Here is a 20,900-nt window from a genome sequence, read left to right as displayed (position 1 = left end):
GTGGTTATTCCTGATATGTAATTCTAACTTACAGGTTAGAGCTAAAGACTGAACTTTTGATGGGACTAATAGCAGTGCCTATCATTCACTAAGGCACCCTGCCATCCATGATTCCTCCATGCCTCCATTCATCTTTGCACCTGTCCATTCATACAACACACCTAGGGCAGCTCTGCATGGAGAACTGCTGTAGTGTTGAATTGCTTACTGCAAATCTTCAACTGCCTCACCATCAAGCTGGGGTCCTCATGGTCACCCACACTCCCCCGTGATCTCAAGCATTCAAAGATTTTATCTAAAAAGGAATATCTATAGAGCAATAATTAATTTGCCTCCTACTTTTTATTAATGGAAGGGAGCTACAACTACCATTCAGAGCCTTTGGTTCTCATGAAATTTTACCAGCTCCCAAAAAAGCAGATTGATACCTAGTTACTACACTTGAAGGACCCTTAGAGTCCAAATCAGGGGATATAAAATGAACGTCCTTGGGCCACATTCTGACCTAAATGTATGTACCTTGGGCCAAATAGCAGTTTTTAAAGTTGTTGCCATAAAGGTTTAGCTTGGCTTACAACTGGGGGATTTAGTGACCGGGATTCCTGACACTCATAGGGCAGCATTCAGCAATAGTACCCTTTGGAAGAATCATTTGCACTCTGAGTTGCCATCCTACCTGCTCTGTCAGTTCACCTTCTGCCTCCACATATTGAGTTTGTGCCCACCAACTGTCAGTTCACCTTCTGCCTCCCCATATCAGGTTCTGAGAAATTAAATTCTCCAAGGCTACACAATTATGAAGCAATAGAAACCTGAGTTTCTGTGTGGTGTGCTCTCTAATCTTTCTCAGTTGCTGCTTTCCTATAAGTTGTAGTCCTGCATGACCTCGGGGTATCACCACTGTACTGTCTCCCTCGGAGCATGGCAGTTATCCAAATTTGCAATGTTTTATTGAATGCTCTGCATAGAGATGGTCCTTAATAGCCCCTTAGGGGTTTATGAGAGATAATATCCTTCTCTAAGTAAAAACTTGGAAGTGGAGCATTTCACTTCCAGTTAAGATATAGAAAAGCATGCAATATTGATCTCCCCTAACTTCAAACTAACACCAATGCAAAAGGTAAACTATAAATTAACATTTTTGAGCTCATTTGAGAACTGAAGTTGCAAAGAAACTCAAATATACTAAAATCCCAAATGGCCTTCCAATAAGAGACTCACAATTATTTTGGCTTTTGGTGGAATGATGGAAAGAGAAGGAAATTACCAAGGTCAGGGGTTAGGGGACAGTGAGGCCCACTAGCCAAATCTTTAACCTACTAGAGAACTTAGTGAAGATGTCCCTCTGAGGCACTCCAGATACCAACCATGGCAGGGTAGCCTATGCCAATGGCAGGGGACAGGACATCAAGAAGAAGAAAGATCTTCTTTCATACAGAGAGTCAGGGATGGGATTGAAGAAACGGGTTTCCTTGCAGCCCCCCAATTCTGCGGCCAAGCTGTAATTCAGAGTGCTCTGTGGAGTCTCATGGGTGGTAAAATCCTAACCTGTTGAAGGGCAAGTCCTGAGGGTGCTCATAAACATTTGAATCCAGTGTTGCAGAAAATTTAAAGTTACAACAAAGCTAAATCTTAAGTTGCAACCAAGTTGTAATAAAAATTAATTTAACTCAAATTGAGAATTTTGCTTTTCAAAAAGAGAACAGTATATTGTTTTTCTCCCTCTGAAGTTAATTCTGGACCTTGAAGGTACCAAATAGGTCAGGTGGACCCAAATCCATTCCCTTGCCTGCCAGCTGCACTCTGAGTAGCCCAAGTCATTCCTGGAAAAGCCCCTACCTCATCCCATTATTAGTGGCAATTAATAACTTTCATTCATTCTTTGGGGCTGTGTTTTTGCACTCTATGTGATAGTGTGCTAAAGGAGGATCAATAGGAGAAAGGTTGTTCCTCTTTGGCTAAAAGAATTCAGAACAGGCAGGAGAGAGATATATAGTGAAATACGTAATTACTTGACCTCACCTAATTTATTAGAAAAACATCTCTTTGGAGAATTGCTAGCTCTTAAAAAGAGAATTCTACTAATCACTGGTCTTTCCCTCTAAATGTCTCATTAGAGACACTATTAATCTTAGCAGAACATATTCTGGTGCAACATTTAAAGGATGGAAAATCTTTATTTTCCATTACTGAACAGAGTTTTTGGCAGAAACAAATATCTAATGGGAGATTTGAGGAAATGGAAAAAAAATCCATTTAATTGCTTTTGTATCTTCTTGGAAAACCAATTTTTAAATGTTTCTTCTTCAGTAAGCTGGGGGCCTCAGGCTACTGGGGTCCCTGCCTTTTCTCCTTTGGTTTTGATCTCTTTGCCTTCTCTGAACATTTGTAGTAAGCCCTTCTCTGTGTATGATTTTTAAATTTAGATCTCTTAAATGCTTAGCCAGTGGAGACTTGTAGTTAAATTCAAAGCAGTGGTACTGACTCTTCTCTTTATTTAAAGATGAGCTTTTGCTTTGCTCTATCTCAGCCTCCTACCTGACATTTCCCCTCAGTGAAGGATTTCTGACTTCAGTCATATGTGGGCCTAGTAAAGGAAAAAAATGAGATTTTTGAGGATGAGGAACTAGATAAAACAACCCTAAAATTCATATGGAACTGCAAAAGACCTCAAATAATCAAAGCAGTCTTGAGCAAAAGGAACAAAACTGGAGACATCACACTACCCGACTTCAAACTGTACTATAAAGCTATGGTAATCAAAACAGCATGTCATTGACATAAAACAGACCCATAGACTGGTGGAATAGAATAAGAGCCCAGAAGTAAATCTACACATTTACAGTCATTTTGTTTTCAACAAAGATGCTAGTAACACAATGGAGAAAGGACAGTCTCTTCAATAAGTGGTGCTGGGAAAATGATATCTACATGCATAAGAGTGAAATCAGACCCTTGTCTTTCACCATACACAAAAGCCAACTCAAGATGAATTAGACTTAAATTTAAGACCCAAACATTTCTGACCTCTAAAATTTTGGTTTAAAGTTTCTCAATGTTTGAAAACCATAGAACTAGAACCATACAATGCTTATTAATTTGTCTGACTTCTTTTGTTCAACTGTATTTTTTTTTGTGATATTTATCTATCTTGTTGTATGTAGCTTCAATTCATTTATTTCATGGCTGTATTATTCTATTTTTATCTCTTTATAGATATTTGAGTTTTTTGTTGTTGTTACAAATATAGCACTACTATGAAACTTTTACATATGTGTTGGTACAGCATACATTAGTTACTGTTGCCTATCTGTGAGTGAAATTGCTATATTTTAGGCCAAACATTTTTATTGAATGTAGATAATGCCAGAGTGCTTTCCAGATTTGTTCTACTAAATTGCCTTTCCGTAGTAGTATATGGGGGTTGTTTTGTTACACATTCCTAGTAGTGCTTGTTTTTGTTAGTCTTTTTAATTTAGCTATTGTATGAATATGTTAATACTTTCTAATGGCTTTAATTTACAATTTCTTGATCACAAAGAAATTGAGAAGATTTTCATGCAGTTGTTGTATCCTTCCTATTTGTTAAATGCCTATTAAGTATTTTGCCCATTTCTTTCTGACTTTCTGGTTATCTGGCTTTTAAAAAATTTGTTTATTAATTTATAGAAGCTTGAGTTTAAGGGTACATCCTCTGGAGCTGGGCATGCAGTGGTTATGTGTTTTCAGTTAGAAATTAGATACCATATTGGACTTAGGACGTCTAGAGTAGTGCTCAGAAAAAAGACCACTTACCAAAGAAAAATTATTCACTGTCTATCTTAGTAGGTTTTCTGTTGCTATAACAATATACTAGAGACTGAGTACCTTATAAAGAAAATGGGCGTATTCAGCTCAGAGTTTTGGGATTCAAGAGCATGGCACCTGAAACCCCTCACCTCTGGTAAGATCTTTCTTGCTACATCACAACACGACAGAAAGCACACATGGTGGGAGAATATGTGAGAGGGACAGATCACATGGCAGGAGGCTTCATGAGCTATCCTTGGTTTTTTAGTAAGAATCTACTCTCATGTGAACTAACTGAAATAGAATGAGGACTACATGAATCCCTTGGAAGGCAGCACTCCCAGTGACCTAACCACCTTCCACTAGGCCCCACCTCTTAAAGGTCCTACCACCTCTCTCATCACAGTGGGGGCCAAGCTTCCAACATAGAAGTCTCTGGGGGACATACTCAAACCATATCTAAACCATACCGCTTTCTAACATGAACTTCTGAATAATAATCTTTCACAATCAACTTGTTCCCAGAACAATTTTTTTTTTAAAAGTGGACTTTAAAGTGAAACTTGAATTTTAAGAATAAATAATGTGCCAGGAGCAATGGTGCATGCATGCAATTCCAGAGGCTGGGGAGGCTGAGACAGGAGGATCACAAGTTCAAAGCCAGCCTTAGCAAAAGCTAGGCGCTAAGCAACTCAGTGAGACCCTGTCTCTAAATAAAATACAAAGTAGGGCTGGGGATGTGGCTCAGTGGTTGAGTGCTCCTGAGTTCAATCCCTGATACCAAAATAATAACAACAATAGATGTATGATTTACAAAAAAGGCAATGGCAGCCTAACCAATCACAAGAATGGCTAACTGTCCAGAGCAGAGGAATTCTGACTAGTGAGGACCTTTCAAGTGGAGTGGTGGTTCATCCTGGAGCAGGGCAATGGCCTGGGACTGAGGGAGGACAGGGATGCCCTGACCTGGTCCTGGCTCACTTTGGCTCTGTCTGGGTGATTAGGCTGAAGGTTTGTACTGAAGGCCATCAGAGTGGGTTGCACAGCTTCAGCTGTTTTATTCTAGTGTGTATGTGGGTGAGACGAGTTTGTGTGTGTGTGTGTGTGTGTGTGTGTGAGAGAGAGAGAGAGAGAGAGAGAGCAAATCCAATATTTGGATTCAGTAATCATTTGTTTTCTAATAAAAGTTAAAATACTGCAAGAACTTATAAAATAGGCTTGGAGGAATACCTAGGGTTTTGCGAAGAATCTTTCAAACTCTCCTTTTCCCATTCCTGTCAATATAGTTGGTGACTTTCTTGAGTGTGTTGTTATTTTATCAAGAGGAGAAAACAGTTAAACTGACTGTGTTTTGAGAAGAAAACAATTCATAGAAGGAGTTAAAGTTAGGATTTCCTGGATTGAAAGGGCCCCATCCGTATGAATAAATAAGCATTCTCCCCAAGTATACTGTATCACAGTGAAGTTTCAGACACTAAAACTGAAGAAGAAATCTTGAAGAGCTTCAGGAAGACTTTATTTTCCTAAAGAAGACTTTGAGGTAATTCCTTAGGAACATTCTGAAATAGATGGATTTCAAAATCAACACTTTATTTAAAAGAAACAGGTATCCTATTTGGCAACCTTCCTTTTCTTCCCCAAGTTCCTGTGGATAATAGGAAAAACATTAGTCAAAGGATATACAAGAAAGGATTCCATCTTTAAGGATCCAGGCCAAACATTCACAAGATAGCAATGGTTCTGGGTGATTTGGACTATGGATGGGCCAAGCAGCCATCACAGAGGGCAGGCAACTGCACTGGGAGAAGTTGGGCAACTTTGACCCCTTCCTCTGGTTGGCCTGTGCTGAGTCAGGGGCAGCAGTGGGCTTGAGCTGAGGTGTCCTGTGCATGAGCAAAGAAATTTCCAGAAGGAACAAAAAACTTTACCCCAGATCAAGAGACATATTCTTCCCACACGGCACATCTCACCCTTGCCTACAACATCTGGAGGCCACTTTGCCAAAGGGATGTATACAAGGTGAGCATCCAAACAAGGATTGCCAAGCACTTAAGAAAACAACTCCCTGAGAGACCGACTCAGCCCCAAAAGGACCCTCACCAAGAAAGTAGCCTTCATGGAGCAAATAGGATTGGACCTTCCAAGAAATGAACAGAAATCCTGAGAAGGCGAAGAGGCATTCATGTTCATGAAATAAAAACAGGCTACTACTTCACAACACAAAAAGACATTACATTGGAAAAGCAATGCTTAATTGATATTTTAAAAGACATAAATAAGATGAAAATCAGAACGCACAGAGCGGAAGAATGAATTGGTAAGCTGGAAGTTTGAATTATGAAATAATTCAAGATGTCGTGTCAGAAGACAGAGATAAAGAGAATGAAACGAAGGTTTAAAAGGCATGGAGACCTAGAAGCTTCAAAATACATTTACTAGGGCCTTTCAAAGGAGTTACACACACACACACACACAGAGAGAGAGAGAGAGAGAGAGAGAGAGAGAGAGTGTCTAGAGGTCAAAGGGGGAGTGGGGAAGGGAAGAAAAAGATAAAAGAAATAACCAAAGTGTTGTTTGTTGGATTAAGATGCTCCTTGGACAAATAGGAACAAAATTCATTTTCAAAAATAAAAATGAATTTCTGTTGTTTTCCAAAGCAAATTCTTCTTGGTTGTTAGTTATGTAATTATCTTTGGGGAATGATTCTGATTTTATATGGTATTATAATATATTAATTATAAATGTGACATTTTAATGTTAGCCAAAGTGGGGTCTTTGAAATGTTGCTCAATTCTTGGTGTTTAAGTTGGCCCTGAGAGAACTTCAAGGTCATCTATATTTGTAGTCTCCTTTTCCTCCCCTTTGAGTCCAAGACCTTGTTTACCACCCTAGAGGACAGTCTGGGTCTAGTGGTGGAGATTTCCTTTCCAAATCCAGGGCTTTCTGTAGAACGGCTGACAATTCTTTGTTGGCTAGATGGCTCTGTTTAGGCCTGTTGATGGAGTAACAGGATTGACCAGTTTCTACCCCAAGCAAAAAGAAATGCCATTTACCCTGGATAATCTTTTTAAAATGAGAAGGAAAGAAACAGATGCTGAGTTTTATTTTGTATTAAGATTGAATTTACAAGGACCTGTTTATTGGTAACTTGATAACCTTGATTAACTGTATGGGTCACTGGAGTTCTCAGAAGACATGTGAGCATATTTTGGAACAATTCGCTAGAGAATGTGAGCTCAGATTTCTTAACAAAGGGCTCCTCATGGTGAGAAATAATTACCAGCTTTACCGATTACTATTCATTTAGGGATTTTTCTCTTTAGTTTAGAGTAGTATATTTGATGGATTGAAGGGACTCCATGTTTCTTATATTTCCTGTTTTAACTCCCTAAACTTTTCTTGTGTGATTTTAGAGGCCAGAGCCCACCAGTGTCTGAATTTAACTTACTCCTGAAAGCTCACACTTTGGAAACCTATGGGGTGGATCCACATCCATGCAAGGTAACTACCCCCTACAGCAGATCACCACATAATGATTGATTTGCCCAAAATAAAGTTAGTTGGTGTTCGGGTCTGGTAGAACCCTCTTAGGAGATTTCCACAGCCTGACCCACAACTCCTAATTGGAAGGGGCACTAGTGGGTTGTGGTCACTACTGAGTCAGAATTCCAGGGGTGCAGCTGGGAAATCTCCCTCTTCATCAAGGAGTCTTGGCAGTTGATTTTCTCTAAGCCTCTAAGAGTCTTCCAGTAACTTGCTAATTGTAATGTAGGAGCCACTTTTTCTAAGTTACCATACATGGGTTTATTCATCAAGTAGATGTTTCTTTTCTTTCTTTCTTTTTTTTTAAAAGATAGAGGATCCCAAGAGATTTGCTTTCAAAGCAATTACCCAGCAAGAATATAGTCATTAAAAATGGGAAAGTGGAAGGAAATAAAGAAATATTTCAAATTACACCATGGCATTAGTAGTACTTCTTTTTATTTTTTCCTTTACTCATAGTATTTGGCAGTATTTCTCATAAGGGTGAAACACAGACCATCTTTAGCAGAATCACTTGTGCTCCACCCCAGATCTACTGAGTCAGAATTCTGGGGGTGCAGCTGGGAAATCTCCCTTTTCATCAAGCTCCTAGGGATGCTGTGTACATATTTTCTAAAAATGACATACACAGGCAATATACATTGCCTTTCCACATTTTAACTGTATATCAACCAGACACTAGCACTAAAACTAAACTAAATATATCAGTCAGGTTCTTAAATATAATTTGTTGGGCTATATTGGAAGTAGTGACCACAACCCACTAGTGCCCCTTCCACATAAACCCTAGAATATTTATGTGCCTAGATTGGACCAACTTATTTAGCTAAGTACCAGTTTTGAGTGTTCAGCTCAGGCTGCTCATTAGAAGCACCTTGGGAGCTTCATAAACATCTGCTCCCAGAACACACCCTGCCTCCATTATATCAGAGTCTGCTGGGGAGGAGAACCAGGCTCCCAGATGATTCCATTTGTAGCCAAGGCAGTGTACTTGTCCACATTTGGCATTTGCATCCTACACAATTGTTTTAGGATATATTCCAGCTGCCCCTTTTAGTAATGTTTTAAATCAGTCTATTCCACTTAGTAATTTATATTTTAACCAGAAATTGAGCCTCTTTTTTTCTTATGGATTACTTGGAGACTGAGTTGATTTTGTTATTGTTAATCCTTGGTCTTACTTGACTGAGTGTTCCTTGTCTAGGCTGTAGGCCAATTAGGCTTTTCTGGACATTTTTATATTGCAAAGATCAGAAGTCCTAGTTGGTTTGAATCAGAGAAGATACTCAGGCATTTTGTTTCATTGTATTAGAGGGCTAATGGTACCAAGAACAGTTTACTTACATTATAGAGCTGATCTAGAACTCAGGCAGCCCCAGAAGGTACTTGGAAAAAGATGTGATGTTTGGGAGTAATATGTATACTTCCAGAAGGTTCCTGGTGAGGCAGAACGTCCGTTACAAAAAAGGAAAAAGCTACAGCTTCCTGGACCTTGCCCAGGTTTTGAAAGTCCTGTTCTTAGAAATTTCATCTCAGAAACTTAGTTTATTGCTACAATCATTGGACTTGACTGAAAATTAATTCAGGGTGAAAATGAGTAAGCATGCCATTTGTCATTTTCTCTATCTTCCTCAATCCAACAGGTTTTTATTTCTGTTTTTAGGATTCAACAGGCACAACGACGTTTTTAGGATTCACTGCTGCAGGCTTTGTGGTATTCCAGGGAAATAAGAGAATCCACTTGATAAAATGGTGAGTATTTCTTTGGAAAACTGGCCTACCACTTTTCTTCTTCTTCTTTCCCACTTCCTCCCTTTGGATTTTTATTTCCATCTCAGGTAGAATGTCTAGAATTCATTTCTTTGCCTTGGAACTTCATCATAAACGAATCCCAATCTAGATTGCCCTAAGTGGGAAACTAGATTTATAAAACTAAATAGTCACCTTAGGGTACCTAGACTTGGGGGCTTTGCCTTCAAAGAGACATTATATTCACCAGAAACTCCTAATGATCTGACTATATGAGGGAACTCAGGCTGGATCAGAGTGAAATAAAGGTATAAACTCCTAAGTCTATTTGTATTGCTATAACAAAATATCAGAAGCTGGACAATGCATAAAGAAAAGAGGTTTGTTTAGCTCATGATTCTGGTGACTCGAAAGTCCAGGTATCATGGTGTCAGCATCTGGGGAGGACCTCTTAGATGAGCCACAACATGGCAAAGAAGTAGAGGAGAAGGATAAGTAGGCAAGTACAAAGAGCCTGTGTGCACGAGTGAAAGCAAGAGACTGGGGAGGTACTCTTTTATAACAACCAGCTTTCTTGGGAAATAATACACTCCTGTAAGACCTAAACTATTCTGTGAGTTCAGCATTAATCCCTTCTTTCACAAGGGTGGTGATGACATAGTTACCTCCCACTAGATTCCATCCCCGAAAGATCTCACCACCTTTTAATACAACTACATTGGGGACCAAACTTCCAGAAGATGGAACTTTAAGAGACAAGCCATACTCATACCATATCAGTTCCTTGGAGCAACTCAGGGCCCACTTTCTCCCACTCTTCCTCACACTCCTGTCCAATCCTTTGTGCGAACTCACTATTTGTCATCCAGCATTATCAGTGAAGTTGCTATTGGAAATAGTAGGCATGTCCACTCAGAATGGCATGCAGATTGGGAGGACTGAAGGAAGAAGGGTCAGATCCTCAGCTTTCTGAATTGCTTGAGCCCTGGAGTAGTTAGGTTAAAACATGGTGCATCTCAAATGTAGAGTAATTTCTTTTGATCTTGTTTTATTTCTGAGCATATTGAGGGCTGGAGATAAATAATCTCCAGATGGTTCATTTCTGACTTCTCTATCTTGTCTGCATCTTTCTGGTGTTCCTGGTTATGGTACTGATGTGGATCTCATTCTTCCTGGCTTATTCTTAGGCATATGTATTTGTACCTACTTTGTACACACATGTTACTAAAGAAAATTTTCTTATGTTAATCCTAGTTGTGTTTTTTTTAATAATCCAGTAAACTGTGTCACTCTCAAAAATCCTCCACCTAAGTTAAAACAGATTAATTCATTAAAGTGATTAATGAATTTAAGTGATATATTAAGTGCAAATAAGAGTTTTGAGTTTTGAGAGTGCTAATTGTGGAAGAAGAGAATAAGTGGGCACAGAGGGGGGCTGAAAGTGTCAATTGAGTAGAAGCCAATGAGAGGACAAGGAAGCTATTTAGAGAAATTGGGGTCTTAGAAAAGAGCAGACAGTGTAGGGAATGCAGTATACATTGGGTAACTGATGCTAATCTAGTACAGAGGGTTAGAAAGAAAACCAGGTGCTAAAGAGGGAAGATGCTACAAGAGGGAAGAATTTGACAGCAGTTTGGGAATAAGTCCTCAGGCTAATAGAATCATGCCACAGAGGTTCAGGTAAGTGAGAGAGAGAGTATTACCTGTTCTTTTTTTCCCCAGAAAAAGCACAAGAGACATGTATCACTAACCTAGGAATTAAATCAAAGGAGTTAAATTAGAATCCTGTCTTTACACCTATCTTCTCATTGAGGAGCTGACTTGGGTCCGACATTCTAGGCAGGTTTTAATCGAACAGCTCCTTAAGATAAAATCTAAAGTCACCCTGGCCACATGTTGTCATTCATCAAGTTGTTCTCACAATTTTGAGCATTTCAATGTGTAATAAAGCAATTCTTTTATAATCAGGGAGAGTAGGAGTGAAAATTTTGCAGTGTGGTCTAGGTGCTCCTTAAAGATTGATGTGGAAGGATTAGAAAGTCAGATATCTTGAATCCATATTATCTCACTAACAGATTCTGAAATAACCACATTCTTCCTACCTTGCAAAGTGAGCAGGCCAATTAATGTTGTTTTGGTCATTGATGTTCACTAATACTCTAGAGCTCCTTGGAAGGAAGATGTAGCCTCACTGTAAAAAATGGAAAAAGTAATCCTGAGCTGCCCACGGGTCCTCTCTTGGAGAAAAAAATTGCTGTATAATTCACTTGGGGCTTTGCACTGCTCATTAGACCTTCACCAATGATAAGATAATATCTTGTTTTATTGCAGTCTGCTTGGCATTTATGAGTCAGCCAGATTCCTATGGGAAGGCCAGGTACTTTGGTTAGCTGCCATTTTTTTTTCCTTCTCACTCAGAGTCTTTCTTCTCTTAGGCCAGATGTCTGCAAATTGAAGTTTGAAGGGAAGACATTTTATGTAATTGGCACCCAGAAGGAGGTCAGATATTGTTTTTCTAACTTCCTGTTGCTGTATGTGTGCGAATGTATGTGTATGAGAGAGCTTTGAGAATAAAACATGGCTAGAGCATTGTAGCCCCCAAAGACCGTGACTTTGAAGTGTAATGATGATGGCAGCTATAGCTGAAAACATTTTAGAGGTGAACAAATAAACATTGGGTTTGCATGTTTAAGAATAACATCAGTGAGCAATGCTGACTATGTAGCCCTGTGTGAAAAACAGATGAGGATAAAGATAGGAATAAAAGATGGACCCTCTCCCTCCCTCTTCATGCCAAGATGCAGCTGTGTGAAACACATGAAGATACTTATAGAGCTAAATATCAACAGGGCTGGGTGTTGTAAGCAGTCTGTAAGTCCCAATATTGTTAAAATAAAGGAGCTACCAAATATAGGTTGTGAGCTTGCTTGAGAATGGATTTGGGAGAAGGCCATCACCAAACATTGAACCTTAGGGCTAGTTCCGAAGTTTGCATATTTTCTTGACCCTATTTATCAACTTAAGTATTAGTTATTCAAGGATGGCAAATAAATTTTAAAATAATCCCAATCTGATAGGGAGGTAGGTGATGCCTGGAGTGTCGAGAAGGTTTGTGAAGCTGCTTTGTATCTGAATCAGGCCTTAGATAGATGATTGAGGTCCATGGTGGGTTAGGGAAGGGGAATGTCACTCCAACCACACTTTATAGAATATAGTAATGTATTTAGTTATTTCAAATATGTGTGGTAGGAGGCAGGACACAAGTAGGTAAATACCTGAAGTAAAAAACATAAACTGTGTTTAACTTGCCCTTTCTTGTTTTGTTATATTTTATTAGAAAAAAGCCATGTTGGCATTCCATACTTCAACACCAGCTGCCTGCAAACATCTTTGGAAGTGCGGGGTGGAGAACCAGGCCTTTTATAAGTAAGTAGCTTTTAGTCACTTAATCATATGTTCTAAAAGCACTCATGGAGCCCTTGATGTTTTGCAAGTGGTTGTGTATTCATTTCTTTTAATGAAGCTCTTTTTGTTATATTTAGGTGAATTATAAATTTCTTGCATTGTTCAGGGTGACTCCTAGCCATTGTTGGCCTGACTGAGTTCTGAACTCTATGTTTCCCATAGAAAACTGTGCACAGAATCTATTTCTGGTTTGCTGTTCCCCTAGAAGCACAGCCCTTGAGATAGAGTTCAGTGCAAGAAGTTTATTTGAGATGAAGCCAACAGGTGCAGCATGGAATTGAGACAGAGAAGTAAATAATATAGGGTGAATTACTGAGCATATGCCTACTGTGGGTAGCCAGGCTCAGCTCTGCTAGGGAACTATTGGAGACTATATAACAGGCCCCAATGTGCTTCTGCAAACGGGCAAATATGCAGTGCTGTTTATCTACCAATTCCCCATTCATTTTGGTTAAGGGCTTCTCTGGAGGGCAGAATTAATTCTTTCTGGAACTTCTGGCTTATTCTGAGTGTGGGTTGAATGTGCCCTCACAGGATACTTTGGGAAGAGAGTCTTGTCTCAGTATATAGAAATGAGAGGCAAAGGTTGACTGGTAGAATTCCTTCATAATCTCAGAATATGGAAAGTTGGGCTGGACAGGAGGACTTCAAAAACCACCCATAAGACTCAGACTTCGAAAGGTTCACATGGAGGAGACCCACTTGCTGACTGGAATAGCAGTGGTAATGGACACAGTCAAGGACCTAATCTTCCCTGACCAGGTCATCCCACCCTGCTGCTCATCCAGGTGAATTTTGCTCAGTTTTCCCCACACTTAGATTCTGCCTTCCTCATTAGACTCATCTCACTGAAAATGCCCTTGAAGTTTTGCAAATGGTTGCATATTCATTTCTTTTAATACAGCTCTTTTTATTATATTTAAATGCTGTCTCTGAACCTCCTGGGCTGTGGCTGACAGGACCATCAGGAGAATGATGGCTTGGATAATGATTTGTAAACCTGTTTTCAGCCCTAGACTACTTTTCCTTAAGTGAAATGTAGCCAAAGCCCAGTGTGTAGAGGGATAAAAGTAGAGAAGCTGGGATTGTAGATGGGGCCAGAGTTGGATAGGAGATTGAAGATCCTTCACCTGTTGTTCATGGTTCCTTGAACTTGGATGACCAGTTGGATGATATCTTGGAATCTCCCCACAGTTAGCACTGAGAGTCCCACGTTTCACATCCCTCACACTGGGCAAACCCTAAAAGAAGAATAATTTGAAAACCCCTAGATGAGACAATCCACAAAATGCTGGGCTTCTAGGAATGACAGGAAAAGGTGATGAGAATCAGTAGATCTTTCCACACCATCAATACCTCAAGGTATTCCTGTGCCCCCTGCAGTCTTTGGAGACTGGTAGAAATGGGGTTCTTTTGGCCTCTGAAAGATCAGTGTGTCAGGGCTGGGCCTGTAGCTCATTGGTAAAGTGCTTGCCTCGCATATGTGAGGCATTGGGTTCAATCCTCAGCACCACATAAAAATAAATAAAGATATTGTGTGTTCATTTACAACTAAATAAATATTAAAGAAAAAGATCAATATGTCTTGAAATCTCTGCCTTTGTGAGAGTTTACAAAGGGAAATGCAGAGGGTTTGATGCTCTTAGTCTTTAATTGGAGGTTGTGTCTTTTTTGGTTTTGTTTTTAAAAAAATATCTTGAAAGTTAGAATATAATTTGCATGCCATAAAATTCACCCTTTTAAAGGATACAATTAAGTGTTTTTTAGTATAAGACACACTGTTAATCAATCATCACCATTATCTAATTCCTGAACAATTTTATCAACCCCTCCAAAACCCTTGTATCCAATAGCATTCACTCCACAGCCCTTGACAACCACTGATCTACTTTCTGTTTTCATGGATTTACCTATTCTGGACATTCTTGTAAAATGGAATTATAAACAATGTGACCTTTTGTGCTTGGCTTCTTTCACTTGGCATATGTTCAAGCTTCATTTATGTTGTAGCATTTGTTAGTACTTTATTTCTTTTTATAGCTGAGTAATATTGTACTACATGAGTATACCACATTTTATTTAACCATTCATCAGTTGATGGGCATTTGGGTTGCTCTCTCTTTTGAGCTGTTATGAAGAATGCTACAATGAATATCCACACATACATTTTTATGTGGTTTTATACCTGGAGTGGAATTGCTGGGCCAGAGGGTAATCCCATATTTACCCATTTGAGGAACTGACAGTTTTTGGAGCCTTAAGATTTTGGAACTCCTCGGTTCTTCCTTTGATGGAATGGCTGCTTCCTGTTTAAAAACATTGAGTTAGCTATTTGAGTTAATGTTTTCTTGTAAATGAAGGAGTTGATAAATGGAGTCAAGACAATAAGGCAAAGACAAGATAGATATGGCACTCTTTTATTATATTTATATATGCATTTATAGATCTAATCTCTCTGAGTCTTCTTTTCTGAGTATTTCCTGAAGATTATAGGCATTGAAAATGTAGGGGCTGGGATGTGGCTCAAGCGGTAGCGCGCTTGCCTGGAATGCGTGCGGCCCGGGTTCGATCCTCAGCACCACATACAAAGATGTTGTGTCCACCGATAACTAAAAAATAAATATTAAAAAAAAAGAATTAACCATTTAAAAAAAAAAAGAAAGAAAATGTATTTACTGGGTCAAATTGATAAGGCATGGTTCCTGTCTTTAGGAGATTTTAATTTCATGGTAGAGACCAAAAGGGGACTGAAAATAAAATGACAGGGGGACTTCCGAGGAGAGCATGAGTTTTGCTGCTGGGGCTTCTAAGGGGTTGAAGATCCCCTCAGGTGGAGGAAGGACATCCTGGCCCGGGTAAGGGACCAAGGCAGGAAAGTAGAAGACACATTTTAGCAAGATGAGTGGCTATACAAGACTGAGCAGAGGGTAGATGACATAGCATGTAGGGAAATGAAGAGCAAGGAGAACTTGGGCCAGATATGGAGGCTCCACCATCTTGAAAAAGGGATGTGGTGTAGGTATGATGTCACTCTTGATGATTCACAGGCATTCTGTGTGAGGAAGGAGTAGAAGCTTTCTTTCAGAGCCTTCTCAGTGAGTCTTACTGGGAGGGACTTTGGCACCATCTTGGAATCATAGTGAAATCATAGGGTCCTATCAAAGAACTCCCTATCAAAGAATAATTTAGAGACATTAATTCATTATTTTTCACACATGTTGTTTCATCATGTGTGGAAAAACCAGCTGACAGATGGAATGAAGTACTGGCAAAGTGGTGCTGAAAAGAGAGGATAGAGGGAGGAAAAAAGTGCAGTCCAGGGAATCTGTTTTGCACACTTTGGGGTAGGTGAAGTAGCGGCCAGGCAGCACAGAGGCCAGTCTGACCATTCTGTCACTAACAGGACCAACCAGACAGTCCAAGAAATCCCTTCCAGACATTTGTTGATGCTTCAGAAGACCCAGAGAGTTTACCTGTCAGCACACATGACAGACTGTGTGCCACTGACCGAGTCCTTGTGTCTTTTTTAGGCCATGCTACCCCGCCTTTCTCATTAGGACTTCTAAAACCTGAGCATTTGTGCTGATCTGAGATTTTCTATAACTTTTTGCTTTTCCTCCATAATCACATAATCTTCCTTGTTCTTAGGAAGAAGGGAAGATATTGCTTGTTCTCCAGCTGTGTGACCTTGGGCAAGGCTCTGAAGTGCTTGCTGCCTTCAGTCTTAATCTGTAGGGGACTGGAACTCAGGTGTGCATTTGCATGCTTTCCTGTGGCAAAGCATAATAAGTGTATGCTTTGAAAGTAAACAGGCTTGGGTTTGAAGCTTGATCTTGTCACTTACCAGCAGTGTGACCTGGAACAAATCCCTAAAACTGTTGAGCCTTGTCTTTACTTTTCATCTATCAAATTCAGTGGTAATAACCTGCCTTGCACTGTTTGGTGCTGCTAGGCACAAAAACCGTGGATAAATGGCAGGTGCTGATATGACCATTATTATTTCCCCTCTGAAATGATGAAAGTATCTGAGCACCAGTTGGATACACAGCCCAGTCCCCTTGACTCCACAGGGCTCTGGTTCTGTGAACCACCTCAGGGGTGGTGCCTGCTTCCAATGCAACTCCAGCCCTTGTCCAGGAAGACAGAGGTCCTGGCCGCGCCTCCAAGTCTGTGTGACTGGCACAGCTGGCAGAGCAAGGCCCTAATCTCGTTTCCTGGGTTGGGGCTGGTTTTCTCCTTCCATTTTTACTCCACTTGCCATGGGAACAGGGAGTCCTGATGGCTGCTGCCTAGGAATTCCCCAGGGTACTTTAAAGACATGAATGTGCTGCTGGTTGTCAGCTGGCTCAGGGCCACCGATCCAGTTTGAAAATTCTGGCTCTGAGATCTGCTGCCTGGGAACAGCGCCCAGAAGCAGAAACTCTGACTTTCCTGTTTACTCCAGATCCCAGGGATCCCTAGCACAGACTTAATCACCATTTAAGAGCTTCTTTTATACCATGTGTTGTCTAGGTGCCACCAGCTCCAGGGGGCTGGAGCTCAGTGTTACCGGTTACTGGTTCATTGAAAGGACATCTGATGCTTTAAAGGAGTCAGTAGCTCTCTGGTGTCTTCAGTGCTAGGCACCGAGGCCCAGTGGAAGCACAAATGATACTCCCTGTCCCCATTTAATATGGAATTACGTGCAGGGGATAAAGGCAGTCCTTAATTTCTCATTGGGAATTTGGGGTGCTAGAGGAACAATAATATAAGAAAGGATAAATTGATCCCAGAATAGCTTCCTCCATTGGTACCTCGCTCACTTTATCAAGCACCTGAATCACCAGGAGATCTTGTTAAAATGGAGAATACAGTTTCCAGGTGATGCTATAATACTATAAATGCAGGTCCACAGACTACACTTTAAGTAATAAAGTTCTAACTGGCGGTTCTCACCCATGACTACTCATTAGAACTACCAGGGGGAACTTTTAAAAGACACCAATGGCTGGATCCTTGGATCCGACCCTACTAGAATCATAGTCTAAGTTTTCACCAAAACTTGTATATCAATGTTCATAGTAACATTATTCATAATAGGTGAACAAAGTGGAAACAACCCAAATGTTCAAATGACCAAACAAAAGGAACAAACCCCCCTCCCCAGGAAATAAGAACAGGGCTTTGCTGTGCCAGATGAAACCATTAAAACACATAGTGCCAGGTGGTCAGAGCTGGAGGCAGGGTCAGGATATTTACTAAGGAAGGGGTCAGAGGAGTGGAGAAAGCAAGAACAAAATGTGGCATATCCACACAATAGAATATTATTCGGCCATAAAAGAAATGAAATACAGATACATGGTATAACATGAATGAACCTTGGAAACCTTATTCGAAGTGAAGGAAGCCATTTTACAAATATTATATGATTCTATTGGTATGAAATGCCAAGAATAGGCAGATACATGGAAACAGAAAGTAGAAGACTGGTTGCCTAGGGCTAAAGGTGGAAGATGTAAGGAGAGGAAACAAGAATGACTGCCAGTGGTCACAGAGGGGTTCATTTTGATCAAAATGTTTTAGTATTCGATGGTGATGATTAATTTTTGATCCTATTTTCAGGTGTGTGAATTATACTAAAACCCACCAAAGTGTACAATCTAAAAGGGTGAGCTTTTTGGTGTATGGATTGTACCTCAATACAGGTGTTATTTTGAACAGTGTGAATCTGCATGAGGGCTCTGGCTTTGGTGGTGATAATGGCATCCCAGGTGGTGCTAATGTGTATCTGTAGGTTGAAAACTCTGCGGTAATCTGGTGGTTTTCCAAATAGGATCCCTGGATCAGCACTATCACTTCCAGGAACTTGTTTGAAATGCAGACTTCCGGGCTCTGCCTCAGACTTATTCAATCAGAAACTTGTGCTTGGAAAAGAGTGATTCTGATGCTCATTAGAATTTCAGAGCCTGTCTGGCTCAGCCTGATTTTTAAAATACTAAAATCAGACAGATTTGAATTTGCAGCCTGGTTCCTCAGCTTTTATCATGTGACAATAGGTAACCCTTCTGTGCCTCAGTCTCCTTAATGTGGTCTGCTTCCTCCTGGGGGAGAGCTGTGAGGATAAAACAAATTAATATGTTTAAGGTGCTTTGGATGGAGCATGGCCCACAGTAAGGGCTCAATAGTAACAAATGTTGTTATTATTACTCCTAACCCATGGGGAAACATTGAAAAATGGGAAATGTATTATTAATTTTAGAGGTGGCCTCTTGGAATACCACCCAGTGTCCTAGCACCCAACACTGACTTCCATCCCCAGCCCCTGGAATAGCAGGTACCAGGGGAGAAATTGGAGACCAGGGCCCAGGGAGGTCAGTCCTGCAGAGACTACCTGGGTTTCCCTGTAAGGTCAGATGCTTGAGCTTAGTTATGCTTCTGGCTTGAGATTTTGATGGGGAGTTGGGGGTGGAAGTGAGAAAGGGCAGAGAAGAAGGCAGAAAACTGGAGGAAAGTGAGCTGCTGTTCTGAGTAGGTTGCAGATTCATTCCACTGCACTGGGTGGGAAGAGGCTCTTCCCCTGGGCTTGCTGGTGATGGTAAAGCCTGATAAACAGAGGGCCTGGAACATGTAGGCTGGAGTTAGGGCTCTTTATTTTCAGTGTTTACAAGGTGGTTCCCTCTGGGGATTTGGGGGATTGGCTTTGGTAGCTTCTTACCCTGCAGAGGTTTAGAGAGTAGTATTATGGAGGAAAAGAGTGAAGGCAGGTGGGGAGGAAGGGAGGAAAACTATCACATAACGACGTGGCACCTGCTAGGCACTTTCAAATAACTGAATCTCATGTACCCCTCCTCAGAGCATTATGAAGTAGGTATTACGATACCCTCTTCCTTTAGAAATACCTGGAGAAACCGAGACTCAGGAAAGCGACCTGATGTGACCAAGGTTCTGGGCTATTGTTCTTTCAGGTGAAATTCATCTCTTGGGTTAACTGAGGGGAATCTGGGGAGGTAGAGGTTCTCAAATGCAAGTGGGCTGCCTTGGAATCACCTTGGGATATTTGATTAAAACACAAATTCCTCTCCAGACCTACTGAATCACAATCACGAACGATCAAGCTGGAAGACCTCTGTTTCTAAGACCTGCTCCAAGTGGGGCTTTTGCCCTGTCATGTTCAGGAGTTGGCATATTGGGTTTGTTTAGCTTTTCCACTCACCATTTCACCTTTCTTGTTCCCCTATTCATTCCCTTCCTTCCTGTGGTCTTTGTTTCCCAATTCACGGTGGGTTTATGTTGTTTGAGCTCTTAGATTAAACTCCCATTATATTCCATTGAAGATATCAACTGAGGCATCCCAGGAGCCTACCCAGACATTTGAGAGGGTAGATAATTGATGGTGACTCTCTCCAGCAAATTGAATGACACAAATAGTCATCCAGGAGAATCACCTGCTGGGAAGAAGCCAATGCTTTTTCCTCTCCTCTCATCCTGAGCAGATAGCCGTTAGCTTTCTCTGTGAAATGCATCTTTTAACTTGCTTTTCCTGGGTTGCTCTGAGGGTTTTCTGGAGAGGCAGTGTATAGCCACAGCCTCCCTCCTAGGCCTAAGAGGAAGGTTGTGGCCTCCTCACAGGGCCTGGAAAAGACAGAGCGAAGGCTGAGTGGGTGTCAAGGTAGCTGCCACCTCTCCCACCAGGCCCCTATAGCTGGGAGATTGACTAGTGTGCTAACTTTAGGGGTCACTTCTGTAAAATGGGCAGTGTTGAGTTTAAATTTCCAAAACCCATTTAAGGCTCTGATTCATTTACTTTTTAGCAGACCACTTTGCCTCAAGATCCTTAGGGACATAGAATTTTAAAATTTTAAAAATAATAAAGTGGTTTCTTAAAGGCTTTCTCCTTCTGCCACCTCTGTGGGTATGGGAATAACAGCCATGCCAAAGGAAATGGGGACAGCAACTGTCCTTCCCTTGGACTTCAATAGAGAAGGTGGGAGTGGAGATGGAGATGGTGCAGATGGACTTGGAGCAGGTATGTCCTCACAGAAGCCAGAGGACCCAGCCTGGACCATCTAAGTGTGTTTTACTGGGCCTTTTTATCCTCTCAGTTGGGTGTGGTCTCGTGTCCTATCAGGACCTGCCAAAGTATGGATCTCAGGATAGAGGGGGAGAGAGGAAAGGGCAAGGATTTTGTTGTTGTTGTTTGTTTTTGCAAAAGATTATTACCATGGCTTTTCTATTGTTCTTTGAATAATGTCCCAATTCCTTAACAAGGATGACTTAAGGTCTGGTCCTGCAAAATTGGACTCTCTCCCTCTTTTTCCATTCATTCATCTTGTACATTCACTTTTCTTTCTTCATTAGAAAATTGGGGGGGGGGG

General features: G+C 40.8%; 1 protein-coding gene across 4 annotated transcripts in view; it reads left to right on the top strand.

The window, feature by feature from the left end:
- Frmd3 (FERM domain containing 3) overlaps positions 1 to 20,900 on the top strand; it is a 267,360-nt gene that overhangs the window by 194,891 nt on the left and 51,569 nt on the right. For all 4 annotated transcript variants that reach the window (XM_015506081.2, XM_015506082.2, XM_048800413.1 and 1 more), the window contains 4 exons: positions 7,203 to 7,290; positions 8,996 to 9,084; positions 11,517 to 11,580; positions 12,419 to 12,507. In XM_015506081.2, coding sequence (XP_015361567.2) covers positions 7,203 to 7,290; positions 8,996 to 9,084; positions 11,517 to 11,580; positions 12,419 to 12,507 — 330 coding nt within the window. The remainder of the gene's footprint in view (positions 1 to 7,202; positions 7,291 to 8,995; positions 9,085 to 11,516; positions 11,581 to 12,418; positions 12,508 to 20,900) is intronic.

This window comes from Marmota marmota, unplaced genomic scaffold (assembly GCF_001458135.2).
Source record: "Marmota marmota marmota unplaced genomic scaffold, marMar, whole genome shotgun sequence".
Classification (NCBI taxonomy): domain Eukaryota; kingdom Metazoa; phylum Chordata; class Mammalia; order Rodentia; family Sciuridae; genus Marmota; species Marmota marmota.
Note: the sequence above shows the minus strand (reverse complement) of the source record. Positions and strands in the feature narration are given on the sequence as shown.